Raw genomic sequence first — 25363 nt, 5'->3', positions numbered from 1 at the left:
TGGCAGAATGATTTTAAAGAATGCCAATGGTAGGGAGGTAACTGAATCAGTTGATATAGTTGAATTACTGAGCAAGCACTTTGCAAGAGTATATCATCCAGGTGATAACATTAGAGTTCCATGTGATATTTTTCAGAATACCACATGGAACTCTAATCAGTAAACTGGAGAAGATGGGGATGGATATAGGATTAGTGAGATGGATAGAAGGGTGATTAATGGAGAGATACCAGAGAGTGGTTTATTCAGGAGTTGAGTCCAAAAGACGGCTTGTGACTAGTGGTGTGCCGCAGGGTTCTGTTCTTGGACCACTACTTTTCAATTTGTTCATTAACGATATAGGAAAGGATCTGAGAGGAAGTGTTCACTTGTTTGCTGATGATGCAAAGTTGGTTAGAGCAATTGTGAGTGCACAGGATGTCAAAATTTTGCAAGATGATTTGGATAGTTTGGAGGACTGGGCTAAGGAAAATGGATGTCAATTTAATATGGTAAAGCATAAGGTTATTATGCATTTTGGGGTGAAAAGATAGCAGCAGTATATCACATTGGTGGAACCGTACTCCAGGAGATTGATGAGGCCAGGGATTTGGGAATGCTGGTGGATAGGGAGTTGAAGTTTAGGGGGCACATCGCAAAAGTGGCTAAATCAGCTCATCAAATCACTTGGCTTCTGAAAAATACTTTAACAAGCAGAGACAAACAAGTTATTGTTCCTCTGTATCGAGCCTTGATAAGACCCCATCTAGACTACCGTGCCCAGATATGGGCGCCAGGGTTTCTTCTTGATGGGGAGGAGGTGGAGAGGATCCAGAGACGAGTGACTAAGATGATAGCAGGTTTGTGGAATGAACCTTATGAGAACAGGTTGAAGATTTGTGGGTTGCAAAAATTGGTTGATAGGCAGAAAAGGGGTGATATGATTGAGACATTCAAATTACTGAAGGGTTTCTATAAGATTAATCCAGAAGATATTTTTGAGAATAGGACTGGTGGTGGGAGATCTAGGGGCCATATATGGAAGTCGAGCAAGAATGTGGTTAGCAGGGATGTTAGAGCTAAGTTTTTTACTTGGAGAGTGGTGAATGAGTGGAATAAGCTGCCAGAGTCTGTTGTGGGTGCTATGACCGTGAATAAGTTCAAGGCGAGGTATGATAGATACTGTGTGAATGTCGAATAGTTGTTCTTGACATGATGTTAGGACCTCCCTCGATGAGTCTGTCGACTCCTTGGAGTTGCCTGAAATAATAATAATAATTATTATTATTCATCATCTATATGGATCAACATTATAAAGGAAAGTGGTATTAAACCTGATATCAAAATTGGGGGTGTTAATCTCGAGGCTCTTTACTTTATGCAGATGGTGTTATATTTCTAAATAAATCTAGCACAAGTCTGCTGGATTCCCTGAATAAATTGGAAAAACTGCTGTGATAATTTTTTGATATGAAAATCAGCAAGAAAAACAAATACAATGTAAACAGGCAAAAATACACCAACAGCATTCTTAATGGAGATCCTTCAGAACAAGCAAAACATTTCAGTTATTTAGGCACAATTTTTAGTTAAGATGACAAATTAAATATTGAAATAGACAACAGAATTAGCAAAGATAGTATGGAAGAAAGTCAACTGAATACATTTATATGAAATAAGAGATATTATTAGTCAAAACACTAAATTAACTGTATACAAGACAATGTTCAAACCAATTTTAACTTATGGATCTGACAGCTGGAGTAAAATAAAATAATTGATCAAAGACTGGAGATCATAGATATGAGAGCTCTGAGCACGATTAGGAGAGCAAATAGATGGCATTCATTGGCAGTATCATATTAATAATGAGGATATTAGGAAAGAACTTGACACTGTGAGCATTCAAGAATGTGTTAGCAGAGCTAATCTCAGGTGGTATTGTCACTTAAACAGAATGAGAGAGGAAAGTGTTCTTTGACTCAGAGGAAAACCAAGATCTAGGTGGATTGATACAGTAAGAGGTACCTTCGAAGAGAGAAATATATCTGATAATATATTTATTATCAGATATATTTCTATCTTCTATCTGATAATATGTTATCAGATATATTTCTCTCTTCTCCAAATTAATCTATCTATCAAGATAGATTAATTTGGAGGAAAGTTGTCAATAGTAAGTTAGTAACGATATAACTTTTTTTCATGTAGTACTATAGTACTATCATAATATCCTATACACCTTCCTTCCCCCCTGAGGATACATGTTAGGAATTTGATGATGATGAAGGTAATTTTTGTTTGCTGTATCCAAGTGTATAAATCCAAAGTTTGCTTACACTTGGATAAAGGATTAAACAAGAATATAAACAAATATAAATATAAACAAATAATAAACAACAATAATAAACAAGAACAACAATGCCAGCCTGGCTGGCCGAGTGGTTAGCATATCTGCTCTCCAGCCAAAAGGCTGTGGGTTCGAATCCTGCCATGGGCATGGATGTTTGTGTTGTCTGTGGAAATACTAGTGGCGGTGGTTGGCAGTAGATGGTGTAGTTGCAGTCAGTTGGTGAATTGAATGGTTATGACAGAGTTGTAAAGCAGGTGCCCTCCCTCGATGAGTCTTTGGACTCCCTGGAGGTGTCAAATAATAATAATAATAATATAATTTCTTGTCAAGTATAATTTAATATAGGTCAGATTATATCGATTCCACTCTTCTGATCCTAGCACCTGCTCTGATTTAATAACTAAAATTATTCTTGCTTAGATGGGTGCTTTTATTCCCCATTCCACTCAAAATCCACAACCCTTATCCTAGCCCTGTTGATTTTCCAACAGTTGTGCTAAAGCAGTCCAAACCAAAATTTCACATGTGGTTTGAGTGTCAAAAACTCCACTCCATAACTGGGGGGAAAAAAATAATAATCAAGAAATCCAAAGAAGACTTTGTAAGAGCTAAATGCAGAAAGTTGTCTTCTACTCGAATAGCACTCAAGCCTTCTGGTCCCTTGCCAAGGCTACAGAATGCAACTTCTGCCCATCCATGTTTGTACCTCTCTCATAGTGGAAGCTAAGGAAGACCGTGTGGCATCTATTTATTGGTTTCAACTCATGTACAAATGGCAAAGGCAAATCTTCTTCCATTATCCAACAAACTATCCATAGTATGCCTCCTCTGATAGTATGCTGGAAAGACATCAGAAAAACACTCAATTGCCCTGATGCTAATAAGTCTCCTGGCCTACACTTGTACTAAGAGCTTGTGCTCCAGAACTAGCACCATTTTTGTATAGCCTCTTCAAGCTGTAATACTTATCTGGCCTGTTCTCAAAACAGGGAGACTGTTCTGACTCTGACTTCAATCTCCCAGTAAACTTTTCCCATCTTTGGACACAGGCTACAGAAAAGTCTGGAGAAACTCAAGTGGTTGCTCTTGATATTTCCAAAGAATTTGATAGTTTCAGCATCATGGTCTTCTTACCAGGCTACCAATTATGGTATTCCTCCTACTCATTGTGAGCGGATTGTCACTTTCCATCATCAGCCTGAAGACTGCACACTATTTAATAGTGTGCAGTCTCAAAAATAAGACTTCCAAATGACACTATTGTCAAATAAGTTTTCAACAACCCTTTATGGGTAAAAGATGACAAAAAATAAATAGAAACTTACCTGGCTTTAGTGATAAAACCAATGTTTCAAATATTCTACCCACATCAAAGATTCAGATTCTATCAGCAAATTGCACCTCAAAATATTTTGATGAAGAAACACTGAACAGAGTAGGAGGGAGTGGAACCGAATTTTCCCAAGAGCTAACAACAAAGTATCATTAACTATCATTATGATTTATTTCAATGTGAATTGTTCTGGCTTTCACATAATTAAACCCCAATAGTATTTTTTTTTTTAAAAAGGGGAGACTCACCAACAAAATACACATCACTGAAGGAATTCTGCTTTTCTGTAACATCATCTGCCTTCTGCTTGTAGTGATGAGCTACAGGAATCAGTATTCTTCCTGCATCTGTCTGAGCATTTGTATTGGATGAAAACTCACTACTGGAAGATGTCTGTTGAACTGGCTGTGGTCGTGGAGACTTTTTTACTGCTTCTTGCATTTTTTCTTCATTATTTATAATCTCTTGAAGTTTTCCTAAAAATAATACCAGAGAGAAAGAATGACTACATAATACAACACATTAAACCATTTATAACTGAAATACATCAATATCCAATGTTTAAATTTTCTCATGCAATTTTATCCATATTCAATTCAGCATGGAAATGTTTCCATTCCTGCTTGTCAGTGGTGTTTATGAATGCATCACCATGCTGTGTTTTTTCACCTTTTTCTTCAGTAATAAGTGAAGGACAAAACATTACAAGTTAAATTATGATTTAATTTCCTTTTCAGTAATCAAACATTTAGTATGTAATTTGTTCCACATATTTTCCAGATATTTCGTACTGAAAATAACAGTACATCATCAGTGTGTAGAAACAAGATATCAAAGGAACTGGATTACAAAGTACATACAGCAGTCGGTGGTTTGCTGATTAAAAACTGTTGCCACATGCTATAAATTAGTATTACATACATACATCTTCAAGGCCCACCTTTCCTAATTGGGTTGTGGGGGCAACAGCTGCATGAGGAACTTCCAATGGTCACGATCCTCTGCCACAAGCTCAGGTGTTCTGGTGGGATTCCCAGACATGTCCACCCAAGGTTTTGGATATAATCTATCCAGCCCTTGGCCTTTCACGTGGTCCCCCACCCTCTGGCTTGGCAAAGAGGGCCTGCTGAGGGAGCCTCTCTGTGGCATTCTGACCAGGTGCCCGTACCAATGTTACTGTGATCTCTCAACATGGAGAAGCAACTGATGAGTATTGAGGGTTTCCTGACTTCCAGAGCTTCTGACTCTGTCGAGTCTTGTCAGCCCCGCAACACCTCGAAGGAACCTCATTTCAGCCGCTTGGATTCGGGTCCACATTCTTTTGGTCATTACCCAACTCTCATGACCATAGGTGAGGATGGGGACATAGACTGTATTGAAGACAGCCGGCTTTGCCTTCTGGCTTAACTCCCACTTCAATACTACCAAATGGCCAAGCTCCCACAATATTGAGCTTGCTAAGCCAATTCGAGTATCCAGCTCTACGTTCTATTTTCCATCATTTGTGAATATGGACCTAAGTATTTAAACTTCTCCACCTGCATGTAGAGTGCACTGGGATGGCTGTCTCGAGACCACAAATGTTTCAGTTTTGGCCACACTGATCTTCATTCCGGTATCTGCACAAACAGCTACAAACCTATCCAGGGTCCGTTGGAGGTCATCTGTGAAAGAGTTAAGCAGAACTAGGTCATCTGCAAAAAGCAGACATCCAGTGCTACATCTTCCAATTCTGACAAAATCACTGCATTGGCTGTGCCTATCAATCCAGTCCATAAATATTATGAAAAGGAGGGGTGACAGAACACACCCTTGGCAGAGGCCAACAGAGACTGTGAAAGGTTCAGACTTTGTGCTGTTTACCTTGACACAAAACTCTGGGCATTCATACAGGGACTTGGTGGCAGCTAATAGTTGGCCATCCACTCCATACTCCTGTACTACTTGCCAAAGCTTATCCCGAGGAACCCGGTCATATGCCTTCTCCAAGTCCACAAAACATGTGTAGACATCCTTGGCATATTCCCAAGATTTCTCAAAGACTTGCCTTAAAGTGAAGATTTGGTCAGTTGCGCTTCTACCAGGACGAAAGCCACATTGTTCTTCCTGGAACTTTCGAGTGCTTGGAAAGAACTCGTCAAAGTTCTTTCCAAGCACCTAGCATACACTATCCCAGACAGGCTGAGCAGAGAGATGCCACGATTGTTACTGCAATCCTTCTGGTCTCCCTTCTTGAAGACTGGTATTATTATGCCTGTCTGCCATTGCTTTGGTGCTTGCCCAGATATCCAAGCAGCCTGACACACTCGAGTCAGCCGGAGAACACCGTCTCGATTTAAGGCTTTTTAGCATTTCGGGCCGAATTTCATCATCGCCAACAGCCTTGCCCAATTTTAGCGATTTTATTGCTAAATGGATCTCTTCTGCTGTGAGACTAGTCATTGCCCCGATCTGCACCTCTTGGATGTCCACAACTGCTGGGCCACCCGGGTTAAGAAGGTTCTCAAAGTATTCCCTGCATCTGTGGAGGATATCCTTCTCGGTTGTTAAAAGTGCAGATCAGAGGCTTTAATTGCCCTTGCTGTGCACGATTTCCTCCCTCGATGGTCTGCCAGAATACTCTGTTTGTATTTGCGTAGGATGAGTCTAATCTTTCTCCAAAGGATTCCCAAGCCTTCTGCTTTGCTGTCTTTACTGCCTCAGCATACCGCAAATGCATCTCAGGTGACCTGACCCTAAGCCATGTTAGGTAGGACTCCATTTTTGCCCGGACAGTTTTTTGGACTTCTTGGTTCCACCAAGGTATCCTTTTCTCACTGCCCGTTGCCATGCCAAGCCGCTTTCTACCACAGCATGAGAGTGCAGAGGCAGTGACAGCTGTTCTGAACAGCTTCCACTCCTCCTCAACATCTGCAGTATGCTTGGGAATCTCTTTGAACCTGGAGGAGATGTCATATGCAAAATTCTTCCTCACAGCCTCATTTTCCAATGCCAACAATTTCACGCAGTATAGCTGTTTAGGCCTACCAGCATTGATGATAGCATCTGGTTTCTGAAGCCATAGACTGCACACCTCAAGGTGGTGGTCAGTTGACAGTTCTGACACTCTTCTCACACGAACGTTCAACACTGAGGAAAATAGGTCTGCTGTGACTATAAAGAAGTCAATCAGAGACCTTTGTTCTAGTGTATCCCTGTACCAGGTATGTACTTATGGACTTCTCGGTACTGGAAGAAGGTATTCATTATGGACAAGCTGTTAGTACAGCAGAAGTCCAATAATTTCACACCATTCGCGTTAAGGTCAGGGGCGCCGTTCCTCCCAACCACACCCCTCCATGTCTGGTTATCTGTTCCAACATGTACATTGAAGTCGCCCATTAGCAGGACTGATTCCATGTCTGCCACCCTGTCAAAAGCAGCATCCACTTCCTTTAGGAAGGCAGAGTATTCTGACTCCAGATTAGGTGCATAGGCTTGCACCACAGCCAAATCATGGTTTTTCATCTGAAGCCTTAACATACATACCCGTCCCCCCAATGGGATCCACTCAGCAACACAGTCTGACAGCTGGGGGCTTGTGAGTATCCTCATACCCACCTGAGCAGACATTGTCGAGCTCACACCAGCATAGTAGAGCTTCCACTCCTTATCCAGGTCGACAGTTCCAGAGCCTCTCCTCTTGGTCAAAGAAAGCCCGACTAAGTCTAGCCGGTAGCGCTTGGCTTCCTTGACCAGTTCCAATTCCTTCCCTGTCAGAGAGAAGATGTACCAGTTGCCTAAAGCCATAGTCTGGTGCCGTTGTCATTGCCATTTCCGTCCTTTTGCAGAACCATTTCTTTGCATTGCCCCTAAACACCTCCCCAAATGAGTAGCAGGCCCATTGATGGAGTTTCCTCTAGCAGAGTGCTGAGGAGTGGTGTCTTAGGGAGACTGTAACATATTTTTCGAACGAGTCCCTCTGCCTAAAACTTGAACGCGTCCCTTGGTAACCCGCACGAAGGACGATGCGGTATGAAAATTTTTTGATGGCCTGATCATGTTACAGTGTTTGATAATGTCCTGTTAGCACAAGACGAAATGACACAGCAAAATAGGAAAGAATCCCCTCAAATACTCTAATAGCATTCGGGGGAAGGAGCAAGAAGAGAAGAAAGAAAGAAGCAAGGGAGGAAGAGGCGGGACCAGTCTACAAATAATATAACAGATGTATATTACATGAAGTAAGGCATGGTCCAACATCAGGTACCTCGGGTTTGCCACGCCCGTATTCACAGTTGTTTAATAATATTATTAAACAACTATTTTTGCTGGTTACATAAGATAAGAATCTCCCAAACGTTTGGGAGAAAGAGACAAACGTTCTGATTCAGATTTGGCCGATGTAAAAGGGCTTCACAATATTCTTTGAAAAGGCATTCATATTTAAACCTGCATCTATGGAGAAGACAAGTTTTATCCCACTGGATATTGTGTTTAGTGTCAATACTATGTTGTGCAAGACCAGACTTCTGAGGTTTCATGTATTTATTATAATACTGATATTCTTTAATTCTTTTTTCTACAGAATGGCCTGTTTGTCCAAAGTATGTTAGATTATATTCACACAGTATCTGGTAAATGCCAGCTAATAATAGAGATTCCAGTTTGTCTTTTGTAGATGGCAACAGATGAGAAATTTTGTTGATAGGAAAATATGTGGGAATGAGATGATATTTCTTCAAAATTCTACCAATTGGTTCTGAGATGCCAGAAATATAAGGGATTGGAACCCTGCGGTCTGTTGAAGAATCCTGAGGTGTTGGAACATAGGAGTCCATTATCTGCTTGATTTGATTAGGGTGGTAACTATTAAATTCCATTAACTTTTTGACTTACACTTTGATAAAGGATTAAACCAAGTATATAATTTCATTATATGTGAGGAGTTCTTGTTGTAAACTTGAAGGAGAGGAGCATACCTTATGTGCTCTATTAATTAAGGACTTGATAACACCAATTTTTCGAGAGGTGTAAGTAAAGGTAGGTTTTAGATATGCTGGTTGACCAATTAGCGGAGGCTGTGCATGTAAGGATGTCCAAGAATGGTAAACTACCAGCCTTTTCTTTTTTCCATGGTGAACTGAATGCGAGGGTGAAGGCTATTGATCTGTTGTAGGAAAGTGGTAAGTTCATTTTCAGAATGAGGCCAAATAGCAAAGACATCATCAACATAACAAAACTAATGAGAAGGTTAGGAATGTATGAATGGATGAAAACAAGGTATCTTCTAGATGGTTCAAAAAATAGTTTGCCAAAGTTGGAGACAGAAGGCTACCCATGGCAATACCTTCAACTTGTCTATAGATCTTGTTTTTCCAGCTGAAATATCCTGATTGTATAACAAATTCAAAAATCTTTGCAATATCAGGAGGGTAATCATCATATAGTAAATTAACAGTGTCAGATAATGGAATGTTGGTAAAGAGGGAAACAATGTCAAAGCTGACTAAGAATGATGTCTTTGCTATTTGGCCTCATTCTGAAAATGAACTTACCACTTTCCTACAACAGATCAATAGCCTTCACCCATGCATTCAGTTCACAATGGAAAAAGAAAAGGCTGGTAGTTTATCATTCTTGAACATCTGCCTTAAATGCACAGCCTCCGGTAATTTATCAACCAGCGTTTATCGAAAACCTACCTTTACTGGCAGATACATCCATCAAAAGTCTGCTCATCACAACTCTCAAAAAATTGGTGTTATGAAATCCTTAATTAATACAGCACATAAGGTGTGCTCCTTTCCCTCAAGAACTTCTCACTATCAAAAAGTTAATGAAATTTAATAGTTATAACCCTAATCAAATAAGCAGATAATGGACTCCCATGTTTCAACACTTCAGGATTCTTCAACAGACTGCAGGTCCCACTCCCTTATATTTCTGGCATCTAGGAACTGATTAATAGAATTTTGAAGAAGTATCATCTCATTCCCACATATTTTCTGATCAACAAAATTTCTCATCTGTTGCCATCTACAAAAGACAAACTGGCACCTCTATCATTAGCTTGCATTTACCAGATATCTTGTGAATGTAATCTAACATACTTTGGACAAACAAGCTATTCTGTAGAAAAAATAATTAAAGAGCATCAATATTATATTGAATACACGACACCTCAAAAGTCTTGTATAACATAGTATTGACACTAAACACAATATCCAATGGGATAAAGCTCATATTCTCCATAGATGCAGGTATGAACGCCATAAATATAAACGCCTTTTCAAAGAAAGTTGTAAAGCCCTTTTACATCAGCCAAATCTGAATCAGAACAACTCTCTCTCTCTCTCTCTCTCTCTCTCCCAAAAGTTTGGGAGATTCTTATCTTATGTAACCATCAAAAATAGTTGTTTAATAATATTTTTAATAATATTATTTATTAATACTAATTTCTAGCATGCAGCAACAGTTTTTAATCGGTAAACCACTGACTGCTGTATGTACTTTGTAATCCAGTTCCTTTGATTGGTTGTTTCTACACACTGATGATGTACTGTTATTTTCAGTAGGAAATATCTGTACTTTCATTAAAGTTAATTACTGTGGTTATCATGTAATTTATTATTTATAATCATGCCACAGGTACCTTTAAAGATTAAACATAATCGGTATTCATTGTCATCATACTCATGAGGCTACCATGAATTCGTGTTACTGAGGGGAGAGAGGGAAAAAAAAGACAAGTGAGAAATAGTAACCATAAGTTGTTGTATTCAAGCAACAATGATCAGTGAAAGGAAAGATTAGCTATAGCAGTGATCCAAACTGTGTTCACAGAGCTCTGGGATCCTGCCAAAATATTTTTGACTTAAAATATTTTGGCAGAATAATTTCAAATATATTTTTGAAAAAATATTTTATCAAAAATATATTTTATTCTATAATCAGAATAAAATTATATTTTATTCTATAATCAGAATAAAATTATATTTTATTCTAAGTAAAATCAACAATTGTTTAAATCTGACAGCGGTTTTGTTTCCATGCATGAGAAGATAGCTTTTGTTTCTAGTCCTTAAAATTTAACCACTGTTTAACTACCTATAAATATTTCCCATTTGAGCTTATTATAATCCTTATTTTTTTATATTGTTACTTTTTTTTTAAGTATTACAATTCTAAAAATTTTAATACCTAAAAATATGCCCTGAAGTAAGCTATACTGAATAAGGTTCCCAAAGAAATGACAAGGGTTTCCATAAGTGTTGGGAGTTTAAAGACCACTGAGCTCTAGCATTCAATTCTCAATGCAAAATAAATTAAAGATACCGAAAAATTATATACTTGGTTTAATCCTTTATCCAAGTGTAAGCAAACAAAGTTTGCACCTGAAGTATTTTCAGGACTGGGGCAACTTTAGCTTCTATATTTGATAGAAAACTGAAATTCAGGGAGCATATTGCAAAGGTGGTGAGGGTAACTCAGAGGATTGCTGCAATACTGAGAAGGACACTGACCTGCAGAGATAAAAGAGTTATCATTCCGTTGTATAAGGCCCTGATCAGACCACATTTAAACTATTGTTCTCAGATTTGGTCCCCAGGATTTGAAAGGGATAAATTGACTGTGGAAAGGGTACAGAGGCGGATAACAAAGATGGTTTCAGGACTGTAAAATTACAGTCCTTGAAACTGAAAGAACTCTTCAATGTAGATATTGAAGAGTTCTTTCACTTGGTGGAACGGCGGGAAGGAGTGATAACAAGGGGGCCATCCCTGGAAGTTACAAAAGGAGGCTGTGCGCAAGAGGGTGAGAAGTGGTTTCTTTGCATGGGTGGTTGAACCTTGGAATGCATTGCCTGTGAGAACGGTTGGAGTGGGGATAATTAATGGGTTCCAGGAGTGGTATGATAGACTTTGTATTTCCTAAAAACGACCTCCCACGATGAGTCTTTTCACTCCATGGAGGCCTGGATGATGATAATAATAATAATAATATATGAATGGTCTATATATATATATATGCAATGAGTTAAAATGAAAACTCCATGATGCACAACAGTAAGTTGAAAAAGTAATCCATAAAATGAGGAAGTCCCTGACTAGTAAGTCAGCATATGCTCTTAAAGAATACTGAGAAAAATGCAGAAAAACTAAAAGTGTAAAAGTGGCTCAACAAAGTCAAAAGAAGAGGTTTTGTGGAAGAATATAGAAATAAATATCATGAAGATAGCAAAGATGCTTTGTAGGCTACTAAGAAAACTTAGAAATGGAAGAAAGAATACAACAAATTGAATAAAACATCATAAAGGTAATATAAAATCTGAAGATAGAAAAACTCTGGCTGTCTGGATAATTACTTGGAAAAATTATTAAATGAGGTAATAAACAACAGCAGAACATAATCAAGGATAAATACTTCAGGTAGAAAAAGCCATCTCATCCTGAAACGTGGTGGAACAGATGATATTAATCTTGAATTAAAAACCTCTTTGCTGGAGGCCACACTATATTATTATTATTATTAACATTTGACCTCCATGGAGTCAGAGACTCATCGTGGGAGGTACTCACTATTGCATACAATGCTCATCCAACCATGTCTTAAACTGATTCAATGTGTCCACATTTACAACACTCAGGCAATGCATTCCACTCACCAACCACCCTCCATGCAAAGAACCTGCTTCTCACTTCTTTGCTCACACCCTCCTTATACAGTTTCCAGCAATGGCCCCTTTCCCATTCTATGAAAAATCTCTTCCATGTCTACCTGATAACAGCCCCTGACCAGCACAGATATGGTCACCATGAAAACCTGGTGACCATATCTGTGCACAATAATCCATATGAGGCTTGATCAAGGCCTTATATAATGGAATCATAACCTCTCTATTTCTGCATATCAGGGTTCTCTGCATCATTGCCATTATTCGATGTGATTTCTTCACAGCTTGTGCAATGTGACCCCTGAATTTCAGGTCCTTGTCCACCATCACTCCTAAATCTCTCATCTCCTCTACTTCTGTTAAAGTTTCACCACTAAGTGTATACTTTGCATCCCATCGTTGCTTACCAAATTTCAAAACCTTACACTTGGCAACATTGAATTGACAGTTCCACTTACTTGCCCATTGATGCAATCTATTAAAGTCCTCTTGTAAGGCATTAACATCAGCCTGACTGTGCATTGCTCTTCTCAATTTTGCATCATCCACAAACAGCTGGATATCACTAGTTAAACCCAATCCAATATCATTAACATACAAATTGCACAACAATGGACCCAAAATTGATCCCTGCGGCACACCACTGGTGACCTTTCTCTTTCGAGATACTGCACCCCCATATACAAATTTCTGATACCTATCTGACAGCCAGTCACTGATCCAACACAGAAGTCTGTTATCCAATCCCATCTGTTTCAATTTATTTAAGAGCTTGTCATGTGGCAGCCTATCAAAAGCCTTTGTAAAATCCAAGTACACCACTGTATATGCATCTCCCTTGTCCAAGGTATTTGTCACCTTGTTATAGTACATAAGTAAGTTAGTAAAACATGATCTCCTCTTAACAAACCCATGCTGAAACCACAGAGAATATTGCTGTTATCAACCCACTTCTGTATCCTACTTCTCACCAATCTCTCCAGGACCTTCACCACAACTCCAGATATACAGACTGGCCTATAATTTGAAGCTACAGCCTTATCACCACCTTTATGCATTGGAACAATTTAACCCTCCTTCCACTCCCTTGGAACCTGTGCTGTTGCAAAACTCTTATTAACCTCCCAAACGACCAGGCTGTCTATAGACGTCCAGCTAAATCTAGATATGATTCAGCCCACCTGTTGAAAGAACAGAGATAAGAAGTGCAATCTGACCCTCAAGTCCATTAGAAAGTGTGATTAAACCCTCACACTGAAGAGAACAGTTAATCGGATTATCTCACGTTCATAGCTGCCTCTCAGTTTCCTATAACAAGAAACGCACTTCCTTGTTCTATGCTGGGTAACTGGATCTTAGTTATATCGGATAGACTAAAAATATCAAAATTATTTATATTTTTGTTTTCTCTTTTTCTTGTACAATACAATTTTAATGTCTGGACAAAATAAAGATCCTTGCACAATTTCTTCACTTAAATATTCCCTTACCTTGGAGAACCAATTTCATTTTTAATTTTTTTTGCATTAATTTTTTTCTAATCACTTACTCGACAAAACATTTTCTTTGTTCTCAAATAAATTAATTTACGATAATTATTTGAAATATTATTTTAAAAAAAAGAAAAGAAAACCGGCTGCCAACATTCCAGATTATATTATTTTTAATAATAATAAATTTAGTTTAATCCTTTATCCAAGTGTGAGCAAACAAAGTTTGTGCCTGAAAGTATCTTCAGGACTGGGGTAAGGTGGTACAACACCGGACAACTCGTTGTAAAGGTGGAGCAAGCTAACATCACTCCTATCTCAGTATCTCCCATAATGCAAAACACATCTCCTTGCAGACATGTATAATGTTATGCATTAAGGGAAGGGCCACTAACCAGACTAGTTTCGACCTTTATTGAGGTCTCTTCAGTGGTAGCCAGGCCCAAGTGGAGATACCAGGCAGAAGCATTAGCAAGGTCATCTCTACCTATAGGAGTTGCCAAATGGTGTGCCACCTTTTTATTAAATTACTCTGGATTTAGAGAAAGATGTTGAAAGTTTATTTTTCACTTGGTTAGACTATAATAAATTTAGTTTAATCCTTTATCCAAGTGTGAGCAAACAAAGTTTGCGCCTGAAAGTATCTTCAGGACTGGGGTAGGGTGATACAACTCCGGGCAACTCGTTGCAAAGGTGGAGCAAGCTAACATCACCCCTATCTCAGTATCTCCCATAATGCAAAACACATCTCCTTGCAGACATGTATAATGTTATGCATTTCAATATATTATTTTTGTTCAAAATCATCGAAATCGAATAATACTTCACAGATTTCCTTTAGGACGTGCTTGATCGACTTTGCTTTATAGAGAATAACATGAAATTCTTTAATCATATCACTAAATTTTATAAATTTTTTCGTTATATAGCAATCTATGGTTCTTTGTACTTTCTTGGTTTCCTTGTATAATTGGTCAATTCAAAATGAAATTAACAGTTATGATTTAAATTTATATGTATATATTTTCTGCATAATTCAGATATTATTATACTCCAATTTTTAAAATAAGCGATACATTTGCTTATATTTTATCATTCAAAATATGTATATCAAATGCATCAAATGTGAAATTTCATTTCCATATTTTTACAACAGAATTGAACTTTATTTCGCCTTTGATAGTTAACCTCCCCCCCCCTCTGCTGCATCACTATCACACATGCAAAAACTGTTATGAAACATAGGTACAGTTTTTATTTAATTAGTTATTTTTCTCTAGTAATTGTTCCACATAACTTTAATTTTTTGATACAGAAACTATGAGGTGATTATTATAAATCAGCAAATTATAAATCAGAAAATGTACATATTATTTCCTGATTAATATAAATCATGAAATTATGTGATATTCGGTCATAGGCCAAATTAATATTTAAAATCACTGTCATCCGATAAATGCAATATTCAAATGAATGTACTGTTTCCATTTCATCTCGAAGGCGAAATTTTAAGTTCTTTTTATAACACAGAATGACATTTTCGAAGGAATAAAATATAAGAGGAACTGGAATACTCTTTCCAGTTTCTCTTGAATTGGAAAGAGTATTCGAGGTAAACTATTTCACCAAAAAAATTAAAAAAATAATATAAAATAAAATATATAAATAATAACGTGAACATTTTCACCTTGCCAAAACTCAACATTGATGTGATATGGGTTCCAAATTTCTTGTTTCGGAGATATATATATATTACAAAGTTTTGTAATAAAAATTTCTACTACAATGAAGTTTGACAGAATCAACAATATTATTACTACCTTATTTCTGTTTCTCGTGTGGGAGAAAAACGGTAAAATGTCACTCTTATAATTATATCAGATGTTATAATGGCAAAAATAGTAAGAAAAAAATCATTTCCACTTTCTCTTCAAAACACAAAGAAAGAACATTGTAAATTCAGATAATGAAAAAGAAAATACTAGATATTTTTCTTCTGTTATCTGATTTTTTTTTCTTGTACTTCAAAGAAGAAATCACTGCATATAACATGGGGTATGCAGCAGGGAAAAAATCTGGAAATTTGTTACATTATAACGAATAGAGAAATCATGTCATGTCATATTAGAAAAAAATTATTCACATAAGATTCTAATATCAGCAGACACAACATTTTCTTCTAGGTTAGATAACTAAAATAGCTAAACCTTTGCTACTATATTACACTAAAATGAATGGGCATGTTCCCCAAGTGATTTACGTTTGTAACAATTGTCTTGCAAACGATTTATAAAATAAATTCTCTGAAATATCTGCAGATTGAATAGGTCTATACCCCCCCCCCCAAAAAAAGAAGATTATGAAACAAATATACACCTTTTCTTTTAAAATAATTCAAATCCTCTTTTTCAAGATAATTGTATCAAATAATTTAGAATTTTTCGATAATAAAAGTGAAACTGATCATTATAAATTAAGAAATTATTTTGGCATAAATAATGTATCAGCATGTAAAAGAAATGTCAGTATTTCTGTTAAGATATCTGTAATCAACAATTGAAAAGGAAACAAGACATTCTTGATGTATTCTGCACCACAGCTTGAGGCACTTTAAATGACTTTAGTATTCTCTCTTTTCTTTCTCAATTGCACTGAGAGTAATAAGCTTTTAGCTTTTCCTCCAGCTAAGACGATATTATCAAGTATTTCTAAGACATAGATTATTTCAGAAATAGCAACCAGCAGCAGCAGTAGTAATATTTAGATTTTATTAAAGAAAAACAAACAAAAATAATACTACTGAACTTTATTTTGTGTGGTAAAGTAAGCCCACACTTTAGAGAGCTGTTGTTGGGTCGGTGCCAAGAACAGTCAATTCATGTTTAAGGGGAGAAAGAAATAAGGCGATGTACGAATTGGTCACCAACATGCGAAATCACGTGCTTTATACGTAAAATTTGCCAACTGCCATACAAGCAAAATAGTTACCACTTTAAAAATTACAATGATCACAAAAGAGAAGTTAATTTTCCGACGTGTAATAATAAACTCATTCCACAATACGGATTGATTACCCTATTATCAGAATGGATTCTCCATGCGCAGAAGTGTCTAAGGGTCTCGTATCTGTGGGCATACTATATGCATATAAACAATTTTGCATGGTGAAAATATAGCATGCTATTTATAAAATTTCAAATTTCATATAATTTCAGCAGCCAGCAGAACAGCTAGTGGTGCACCCAGGATTTAATCTTCAAGGGGGGGGGGGGGGGGGGAGTGGAGTAGACGATTTGAGAATATACACTACGCATTGCATATGACCAACTGTATGACTGAGCATCTGCAGTGATCGCCAATACATGATACCGGTGATCTCTGGCCCGGCTCAGGCAAACAAAGTATTGCCCGAGCACTACTTTGTTCGCCTTGCATTCACAACGACCGTGATTCCCGAGAGCCAGACAATATTCCCACCTTATGTGACCGCTAATTCATAAGTAGTATAGAAATAGGAGGCACAACACAACATAAATAAAAAAAAAAATTTAATTAGGAAAAGATTTTGGAAATTTTTCTAGTCTTTTTTTTTTTTTCCTTTTTCTTTTGGGGGAGCCAGGGCCCCTCGGCCCCCTCCCTGGGTGCACCAATGAGAATAGCTGATTTTAGATTGCAAATAAATACTACAGAATTAGAAGCTTCATGGTAAAACAATCTTATTGCCGTATTTCTTTTGTCAAAACAGTAAAATGAAGTAATAGATTTTGAATGCTGTCTAGAAAAGCTTTCAAACCTGTAGAAATTTAGAGTAGTTATACAATTGAGTTCCAGAAGAGGATAAGGAAGGGGGGAGGGGGTAAGCATTAAAAAATCTTCAAAATTAGCAAAAATTTTGAATCATTCTGTATGTGATATTTTTCATATTATATTTTCAACATCTCTACGAGGATATGCACTGTATATTATCGTAATGTGCATAATACAAAAATAAATAAATAAATAAAAGACAAAGGCGAAGAATCACTGCTAAAATATCATTGGATATAAATTTTTGATACCAAAAAGACTCGCAATTGGAAACCGAGTAATGCAATTTAACATTTGTTGTTCATAAAGACAAAATAAAATAAAAAAATCATTTCTAAAACTGAAATGTGATGATCCATATAACCGTATTTGGCTAGGAACGAAAGTAAAAGGACATATTTATTTCAATAAATATTATTTAAAAATATAAATATTTGACATAATATTTTCAAAGCAAACATTTGAAAATTCTGAAATCCGAAAAAAATTTCTTCTATATTAGTAAAGTGAAAGAACAATCAGTGTAACTCTTCCGGTGCACTGATTTGTAAAATAAAATACACCAAATTTACTATTACTAAATAGATTCATTGCAAAGGTTGATCGGTGGTCATTTCAGGATTGATTATTTTTGCACATGTGAAATTCGTTTTGGGAAGAGACACAATAAGTCAATTGGGAAGCAAAAAAAGGTCAAATATCTTAGGACATGATAACTAATATTTAAGGAATTGACAGCGTATACTAGAAATATAGATTAAAGGAAATTCCAAGCAACACAATAGATATAAAGACAAGGAGACACAAAGGTCACTCAGCAACAGTTAATCCACTGATGGGTCTAGAGAATAGCCGTAAGGAGGAAGGTAATAGCATGATAAAAGGTAGAATGCCGATGAAGTTTTGATCCATGAAAAAAGCTACGGAGGGCTGACTATTTCATCCACCTCAGCTGGTTGGGAGGGGTTAAACAGGCATGCCAATGCTACTGCCAGTTCCTTGGAACATTCCCTTAAGATGTGTGGTGATATGTCATCAAATCCTATCGCCTTATTAACGTCAAGGTTATTCTTTATCATCATCATGCATATCAAGGATTTAGGCCTAGTATGGCCTGTTCTGGCCTTAGAAGTCATTGTTGAATCGTTTAAGAGGACGTCTTGGCTTTCTTTTTCCTAATGGCTTGTACTTTAAGGCTTGTTTTGGTAATCTTTCTGTTTTCATTCTTTGAACGTGTTCCATCCATTTATGTTTATATTTTTTAATTTTTTCTATTACTGGTTCTTGGTTTAATTCTTTCATAATTTCTTCATTTCTTTTGTGATCAAATAGGGTATACTTGGCAGATTTTTCTCATAAACTTCATTTCTGCTGTTGTTAATCTTTGTTTGTCGTTTTGTTTTATTGTCCAGATTTCGCTTCCAGGTTATTTATCAAGGTTATTTATTTCTTCAAATACCTCCTGCTCACTCACAATTAAACTTTCCTCTCCTATGTCCTCTACACTTAAGTTCCTCATGATTCCACCCTGATCAGGATGAAACACCCTTATAAATTGATCACGGAATACCTCACCAATGCCTTCTGCAGCAATTACCATTCTACCACTTTTATCTCTTAACTTCATCTTTTCATGATCATTCTTCCTTCTACTTGCCACATATCTAAAAAACTCTCTAAGGTTTTTCTTAGCCTGATTTGCCAATTTCTGCTCATACTCTACTTTTGTTTTCCTTACTAACTGAGTCACTCTCCTGGCTTGTTCTTTATATTCTTCATGTGACTAATTACGATTATTCATCTTGTACTTCCTCCAAAGTACTTTCGTTTTCCAGATTTCATGCTTAAGCTCCACATTCATGCATTTTACATGTACCTTATTCAGCCTTTTGGCTTTTGGGATACATTCGTACATTAATGCTGTTATGTATTGCTTTGCAAGTTCCCATGCAGAATTTATTTCCTTACTGCTCAACTCCTCGTTACAGGTAATAGCTCAAAGTTGTCTCCTAAGTTTGTCATAATCACCAGCCTTATAATTCCACATATATCCTTTCCTCGCAAAAGTCTGCATATGACTAGCCACAACACAGGTGACTACTTCATGATCACTTTCACCAACTGGAGGAAATTGTGAAACCTCTTTAACAATTACATCCTCTGATGAAATGATGAGATCTAGAACTCTTATTCCTCGCATGCCTTTCTTTATGTGCTGCCTGAGATAGTTATCTCTCAAGAACTGGAGAAATGCATTTTCCTTATTCCCAAATGCTATCTCTTCATTCCAATCTATACCACCATAATAATTACCCTTCCTTTGTTCACTAATCCAAGCTGTTTATACATTTCATCACCACCACCTTCCTAGGTCTATAGTAACATCCAACTAAATATGTCTTCCTCTCAACCTCCACGTTACACCACACCGCCTCATAACCATTGCCACACTCTTCCTATGCAATTATTTATGCAATCCACTACATACAGAAAGCCTCACAAGGTCAATCCCTGATGAATAAAACTGAACTCTCACAATACCAATTTATAGAAATGGAAATAAAAACAGAATGCAAGAATTAAAAAGAAACTTCCATACTCAGTGTTCAAGAAAAGATTTATGCAAGCATATGTGAGAAAAAGCTGAGAAAAATAATTAAATAGCAAATTTATAGTCAAGATTATATTTTTATCTTACAACTAACACTTGAGAAATCAAAAGAGTATAATATCTTTATTTTAATTTTACTGATCAAGAATGATGTCTAGAAAGTTTAATGTAGGGTTGTATACGCTGTTCCCAATTTATAAATATAATCAACATGGATCATATTTTATGGATATGCTCAGTTCTTTATCTCTATGCAGGTAACATTATCTACTGAAATAAATTTGACATATGTTTGCAAGCATCTCTTGCAAAATTATAACTACTGTGACAAACTTTCTATAAAAAAGAATCGGCATTTAAAAAATTATAATTATGCAAATAAGTAGCAGAACAGAAAACATTAACTCTATTCTTAGGAATGAAACTATAGAAAAGGTTATATATTTTAACTATTTAAGCACAATTCTATTGAATAAGGAAAAGAATAACAGAATAAGTAAGGCTAGTATGGTTGGAAGCCAGTTGAATAAATGGAAAAAGAGAAAAACAGCTAGAACACAAAGCTGGGAGTAGTATACAAGACAGTGTTCACTCATTCATTCCTTCTTAATAGCAGGTTCCTTTTTAAACCAGGCAACACCCCAGACAGCATGAAATTGTATCATGTTATACCATAATTATATTTTGGTTAAGACAAATAAGAATACAGTTTGGTCAGCTAAATCCTAAATTACCAGTCTGTCCTCATTCATTCAGTATCCAGATAGATAGATATCTCTTAACAGAAAGTATCACAAGAAGCTGATGATTGACCATTAGATCAGCATCTCTGGTCAGTTCTTCACATTTCTTAAAAGGCTATATGGAAGTCTTCTGGTTATCTAGCCATGACCTTTAAGTTAAGTCACCTTCAATTGACAAGCCAGATAAAAGTTCTTCATGTCCTAGATGAACTTCAAATCTAGGTGTTTTGAATCAAAGGAAATCATCAAAACCAATTGAGCTATGGAAACTCTTCAGACTTACTTCAATCACTCTCTCACAGATGTTCTGTTTGTTTCTGCCTTGTATAGATTATTCTGATGGGCACTGTCATGATAAACTGCTCTCCATTCCTTCCTATAAGTCTGTAAAAAACACAAGCTGGGAGTAGTATACAAGACAGCGTTCAGTAATATACAAGACATTATATTACTGCTTTAATCCTTTACCAAAGTGCAAGCAAACAAATTTGCACACAAACCATCTTCACAACTATACTACTTGTATATAAAAGCTTCTGATATCATATCTATAGCTTTAGTGAGCCTCTGTAGCTCAGTCAGTATAGAGGAAGCATTTTAGTCAGAAAGAGCTTGCTTCAATTCGGATCCATGATGTGAGAAACCTTTATTATTATTATTAAATAGCACCTCCAGGGAGTTCAAATTATATATATATATAATTAATAAAAAATAGAAAAAAAATTCCTTGGATTATCCATGATATGAATGTGGGCATAGGTTTACAAAAACCTTTTGTGGGCGGTATCAGGGCCGTGGAAGTGAGCATACAGGGCATGTGGACGCCACTACGAAGGGGGGCGCCAGGGCACGGTCTTAAGTACATTTTTAAGAAACAAAATTTTTATCATAAAAACAAAAAATTCTTAGAATGATCAATATTAAAATAAATAAGGCCAGATACACCGAATAAAAATTTTTAAAAAATTGTATATTGCTGGCTGTTTACAATTTTGCAGCGAGAGCAGGCTAAATGCTTGCCTCCAGAATCTAAAGTGAAATGGTGAACCGTTTTTATGTGCAGAAACGAATTTTCGTACAAAACATTTGTTGCTACGTAACCAGTCATATGGTACTGTAAAAACTCGATTGTAGCTTAAATATTCCAAAGCACATTACATTCGATTGTTTACTTAGGTTAAGTCCCATGTGAATACTGCAAAAATAAACTTTGTTTGTCTCTGTATAGTTTGTTTTAGATGTTATTGTAAATAACACTCTGGAAGTTAACTGTATATACTGCTTTAATAAGAATATGTTACAGTGTTGAAAACAAAGGCAATGTTTATATCGCCGAAGCTGCATGTAAAAGATCTACATGGCGGCATTAGAAAGATTGTTATTAAAATTTGTTTGTATGAGAAAGGCTTGCAGGCTCTAAGTGTAAACATCTGCTAAGTCAGTCAGAAAGGTTCAAACAAGTTTCCGATGGCCGGCAACTTACAATTAAAAGAAAGCGGAGGAGAACAAAAGGCGTGCCGAACTTGAAACTTAAGATGAAAGAATCCTACTGACTCTTTGGAGGTTGCCAAACTTCATGCAAGGTCTCAGAGGAGGTATAATAAAAAGGGACTGCACAGATCCAGAGATTGCCACAGAAGTAGAGGGGGCCCGATTCCAGAAGCGTCCACAGAGAGACAGGAGAGGTTGCCCAGTTCCAGACGCTGTCAAAGAGGAGGCAGTTCGGTTCCAGACATTGCAAGCTACCAACACTCCTATCTCAGTATCTCCCATAATGCAAAACACATCTCCTTGCGGATATGTCTAATGTTATGCATTAAGGGAAGGGCCACAACCCAGACTAGTTGCAACCTTAATTGAGGTCTCTTCAGTTGGAGCCAGGCCCAAGCAGAGATACCAGGCAGAAGCATTAGCAGGTCATCTCTACCTATAGGAGTTGCCAAATGGTGTGCCACCCTTTTTTAATAAATTACTCTGGATTTAGAGAAAGATGTTGAAAGTTGATGTTGAAAGTACCACCTTACCCCAGTCCTGAAGATACTTTCAGGCGCAAACTTTTTTTTTTTTTTTTGCTCACACTTGGATAAAGGATTAAACTAAATTTATTATACTCTAACCAAGTGAAAAATAAACTTTCAACATTTTTCTCTAAACCCAGAGTAATTTATTAAAAAAGGGTGGCACACCATTTGGCAACTCCTATAGGTAGAGATGACCTGCTAATGCTTCTGCCTGGTATCTCTACTTGGGCCTGGCTCCCACTGAAGAGACCTCAATTAAGGTCGAAACTAGTCTGGGTTGTGGCCCTTCCCTTAATGCATAACATTAGACATATCCACAAGGAGATGTGTTTTGCATTATGGGAGATACTGAGATAGCAGTGTTGGTAGCTTGCTCCACCTTTGCAAGGAGTGCCCTGGTGTTGTACCACCTTACCCCAGTCCTGAAGATACTTTCAGGCGCAAACTTTGTTTGCTCACACTTGGATAAAGGATTAAACTAAATTTATTATACTCTAACCAAGTGAAAAATAAACTTTCAACAACTGTAATACATCTTCATACTTCTTTATACAACATAAGAAGCTGCCAAATTAGGACTTGAGTTCTTTCATTTGTTACAATTTGAATTCTTTCACTTACTCACTGTTGTGTGTTAAATAAACTGTAACATGTTGTTTTGATGTGAGGATGCTGGTTTGAAATCCAGCGAAATATATACCAGTTAATAAACACCCTTTTATAATTTAGTTTTGTTAGTGTTGATACCATTAAAATAAGTTAACAACAAAAAAAAAAAAACTTAACAAGGTCAATAATGTGAATGCATTGTTAAATGGCCACTTAAATGGAAGGTGGAGATGAAAAAAATTAATAAAAAGTAGTTGAGACAAAAAACAGCAAGAAAAAATCATTGGGATAAGAGTCAGTCCAAGAAGAGAGAAATGGTTTTGACTGTTGAGCTGAGCATTATCAAATAAAAGTGGAGAAGACCTGAGGTCATTTTTATGAGGAAACAAGCAAAACTGTGTTTTCGAAGCATTAAAGTTGACTAGGTTGCTTTCATCCATTAAGTTCAGGGTACTTATTACAGATGATCTTGAAGCTTGAGATGTTTGAGCACTGCAAGGCTTGTCATATGAGTAGAATGATTGGAGTGTGCTATCATCAGTAAAACTATAAATAGGGTTTGCAGGCGATGACAGCAGGTCACTTATATAAGTCAGGAAGAGGGCGATTGATCTGACAGAAAACTGGCAATCCAATCACACAAGACAGTCCATACGACGATAATATGTTGAGAATCTCTCGATGCCAGACCCTATCCAAATCCCTTGAGATGTCAAGAGCAATGCAACAGGTTTCTCAAAACCTTTCCACAGAATAAATCCAGAGGCATAGGATGTAGGTCAAGAGATTGCCTGTGGATTTTGACTGGCAAAATTGATCCTGGCAGTAACTAATTAGATGGCCACTCTAAGTGTTGAAGAAGTTGACTGTTAATACCTTCTCAATTACTCTGAACAAAATCGAGATGAGCACAATAGGTTGATAGCTTGATGGTAGACATTTATCACCTTTGGGGGGAACTGGTTATATATGGGTTTTCTTTCATACTGTAGGGTAAATGCCAGTCAAGAAGGGCTTAGTGTATAGATGATAAAGAACAGGTGTTGAGAACATCTCTTGAGCACAATGGATGGAATTCCATCAGTTTAAATTTCATCAATTAGTTTAACTGTGTTTGGATAGAGTATTGTTAGAATGCACTACCATCAACAGAAGAATAAACTGGATATTAAGAAAAATGACATTAAAAGATGATGCAGAAGAAGTATAGGATCAATGGGGTGAAAAGGCACACGAGTGATAATACAATATAGAGTAAAGAGTCAAAGAGTCATAAGTAAGGCAAAACTCAATTATGAGAGAAATATGCTGCAGAACTCACTCTTAAAGAGTTCTATTATTCTGTGACAAACAAAATGAAAGTATGTTATACAAGAATAACTCTGTTTTTTACTGAGAGTAAGAAGGTGGGTGCTGCTGAAGAGGTAGTCGAATTACTGAGCAATCATTTCAACAGCCTCCTGAATACAGGGTGGAACTGATGTGATATATTGCTAGAGAGGAAATAGATGAGAGAATAGAGCTGGACTAGAGGCATTAAAGATTTGCAAAATCTTGAAGTGAATACAGCAATGGGATTGGAGAATAACAGCACAAGTTTAAAAAAAAAAAATTTGCAAGACAGTACATTTTTTTATGCTAATATTATCAAGATGATGAAGACAATGAAAAGTGTTGAGTGAGAGTGGTGCTGATGAGCAGGAATATAGGATTTGATTGTTTCTTTATTCGAGACCTTGATTCCATCATATCTGAACTAGT

The 25363-nt window shown here is 36.7% G+C and overlaps 1 protein-coding gene across 2 annotated transcripts in view; it reads right to left on the bottom strand.

Annotated features, from left to right (window-relative positions):
- The window catches only part of LOC150110597 (uncharacterized), a 198607-nt gene that overhangs the window by 75684 nt on the left and 97560 nt on the right, over positions 1-25363 (bottom strand). For both annotated transcript variants that reach the window (XM_090395067.1, XM_090395065.1), the window contains exon 3: positions 3914-4141. In XM_090395067.1, the coding sequence (XP_090251193.1) occupies positions 3914-4141 (228 nt within the window). The remainder of the gene's footprint in view (positions 1-3913; positions 4142-25363) is intronic.

The sequence above is a fragment of the Typopeltis vanoorti genome, chromosome 1, assembly GCF_054136105.1.
Source record: "Typopeltis vanoorti isolate ZY-2024b chromosome 1, IOZ_Tvanoo_1.0, whole genome shotgun sequence".
Classification (NCBI taxonomy): Eukaryota; Metazoa; Arthropoda; class Arachnida; order Uropygi; family Thelyphonidae; genus Typopeltis; species Typopeltis vanoorti.
Note: the sequence above shows the minus strand (reverse complement) of the source record. Positions and strands in the feature narration are given on the sequence as shown.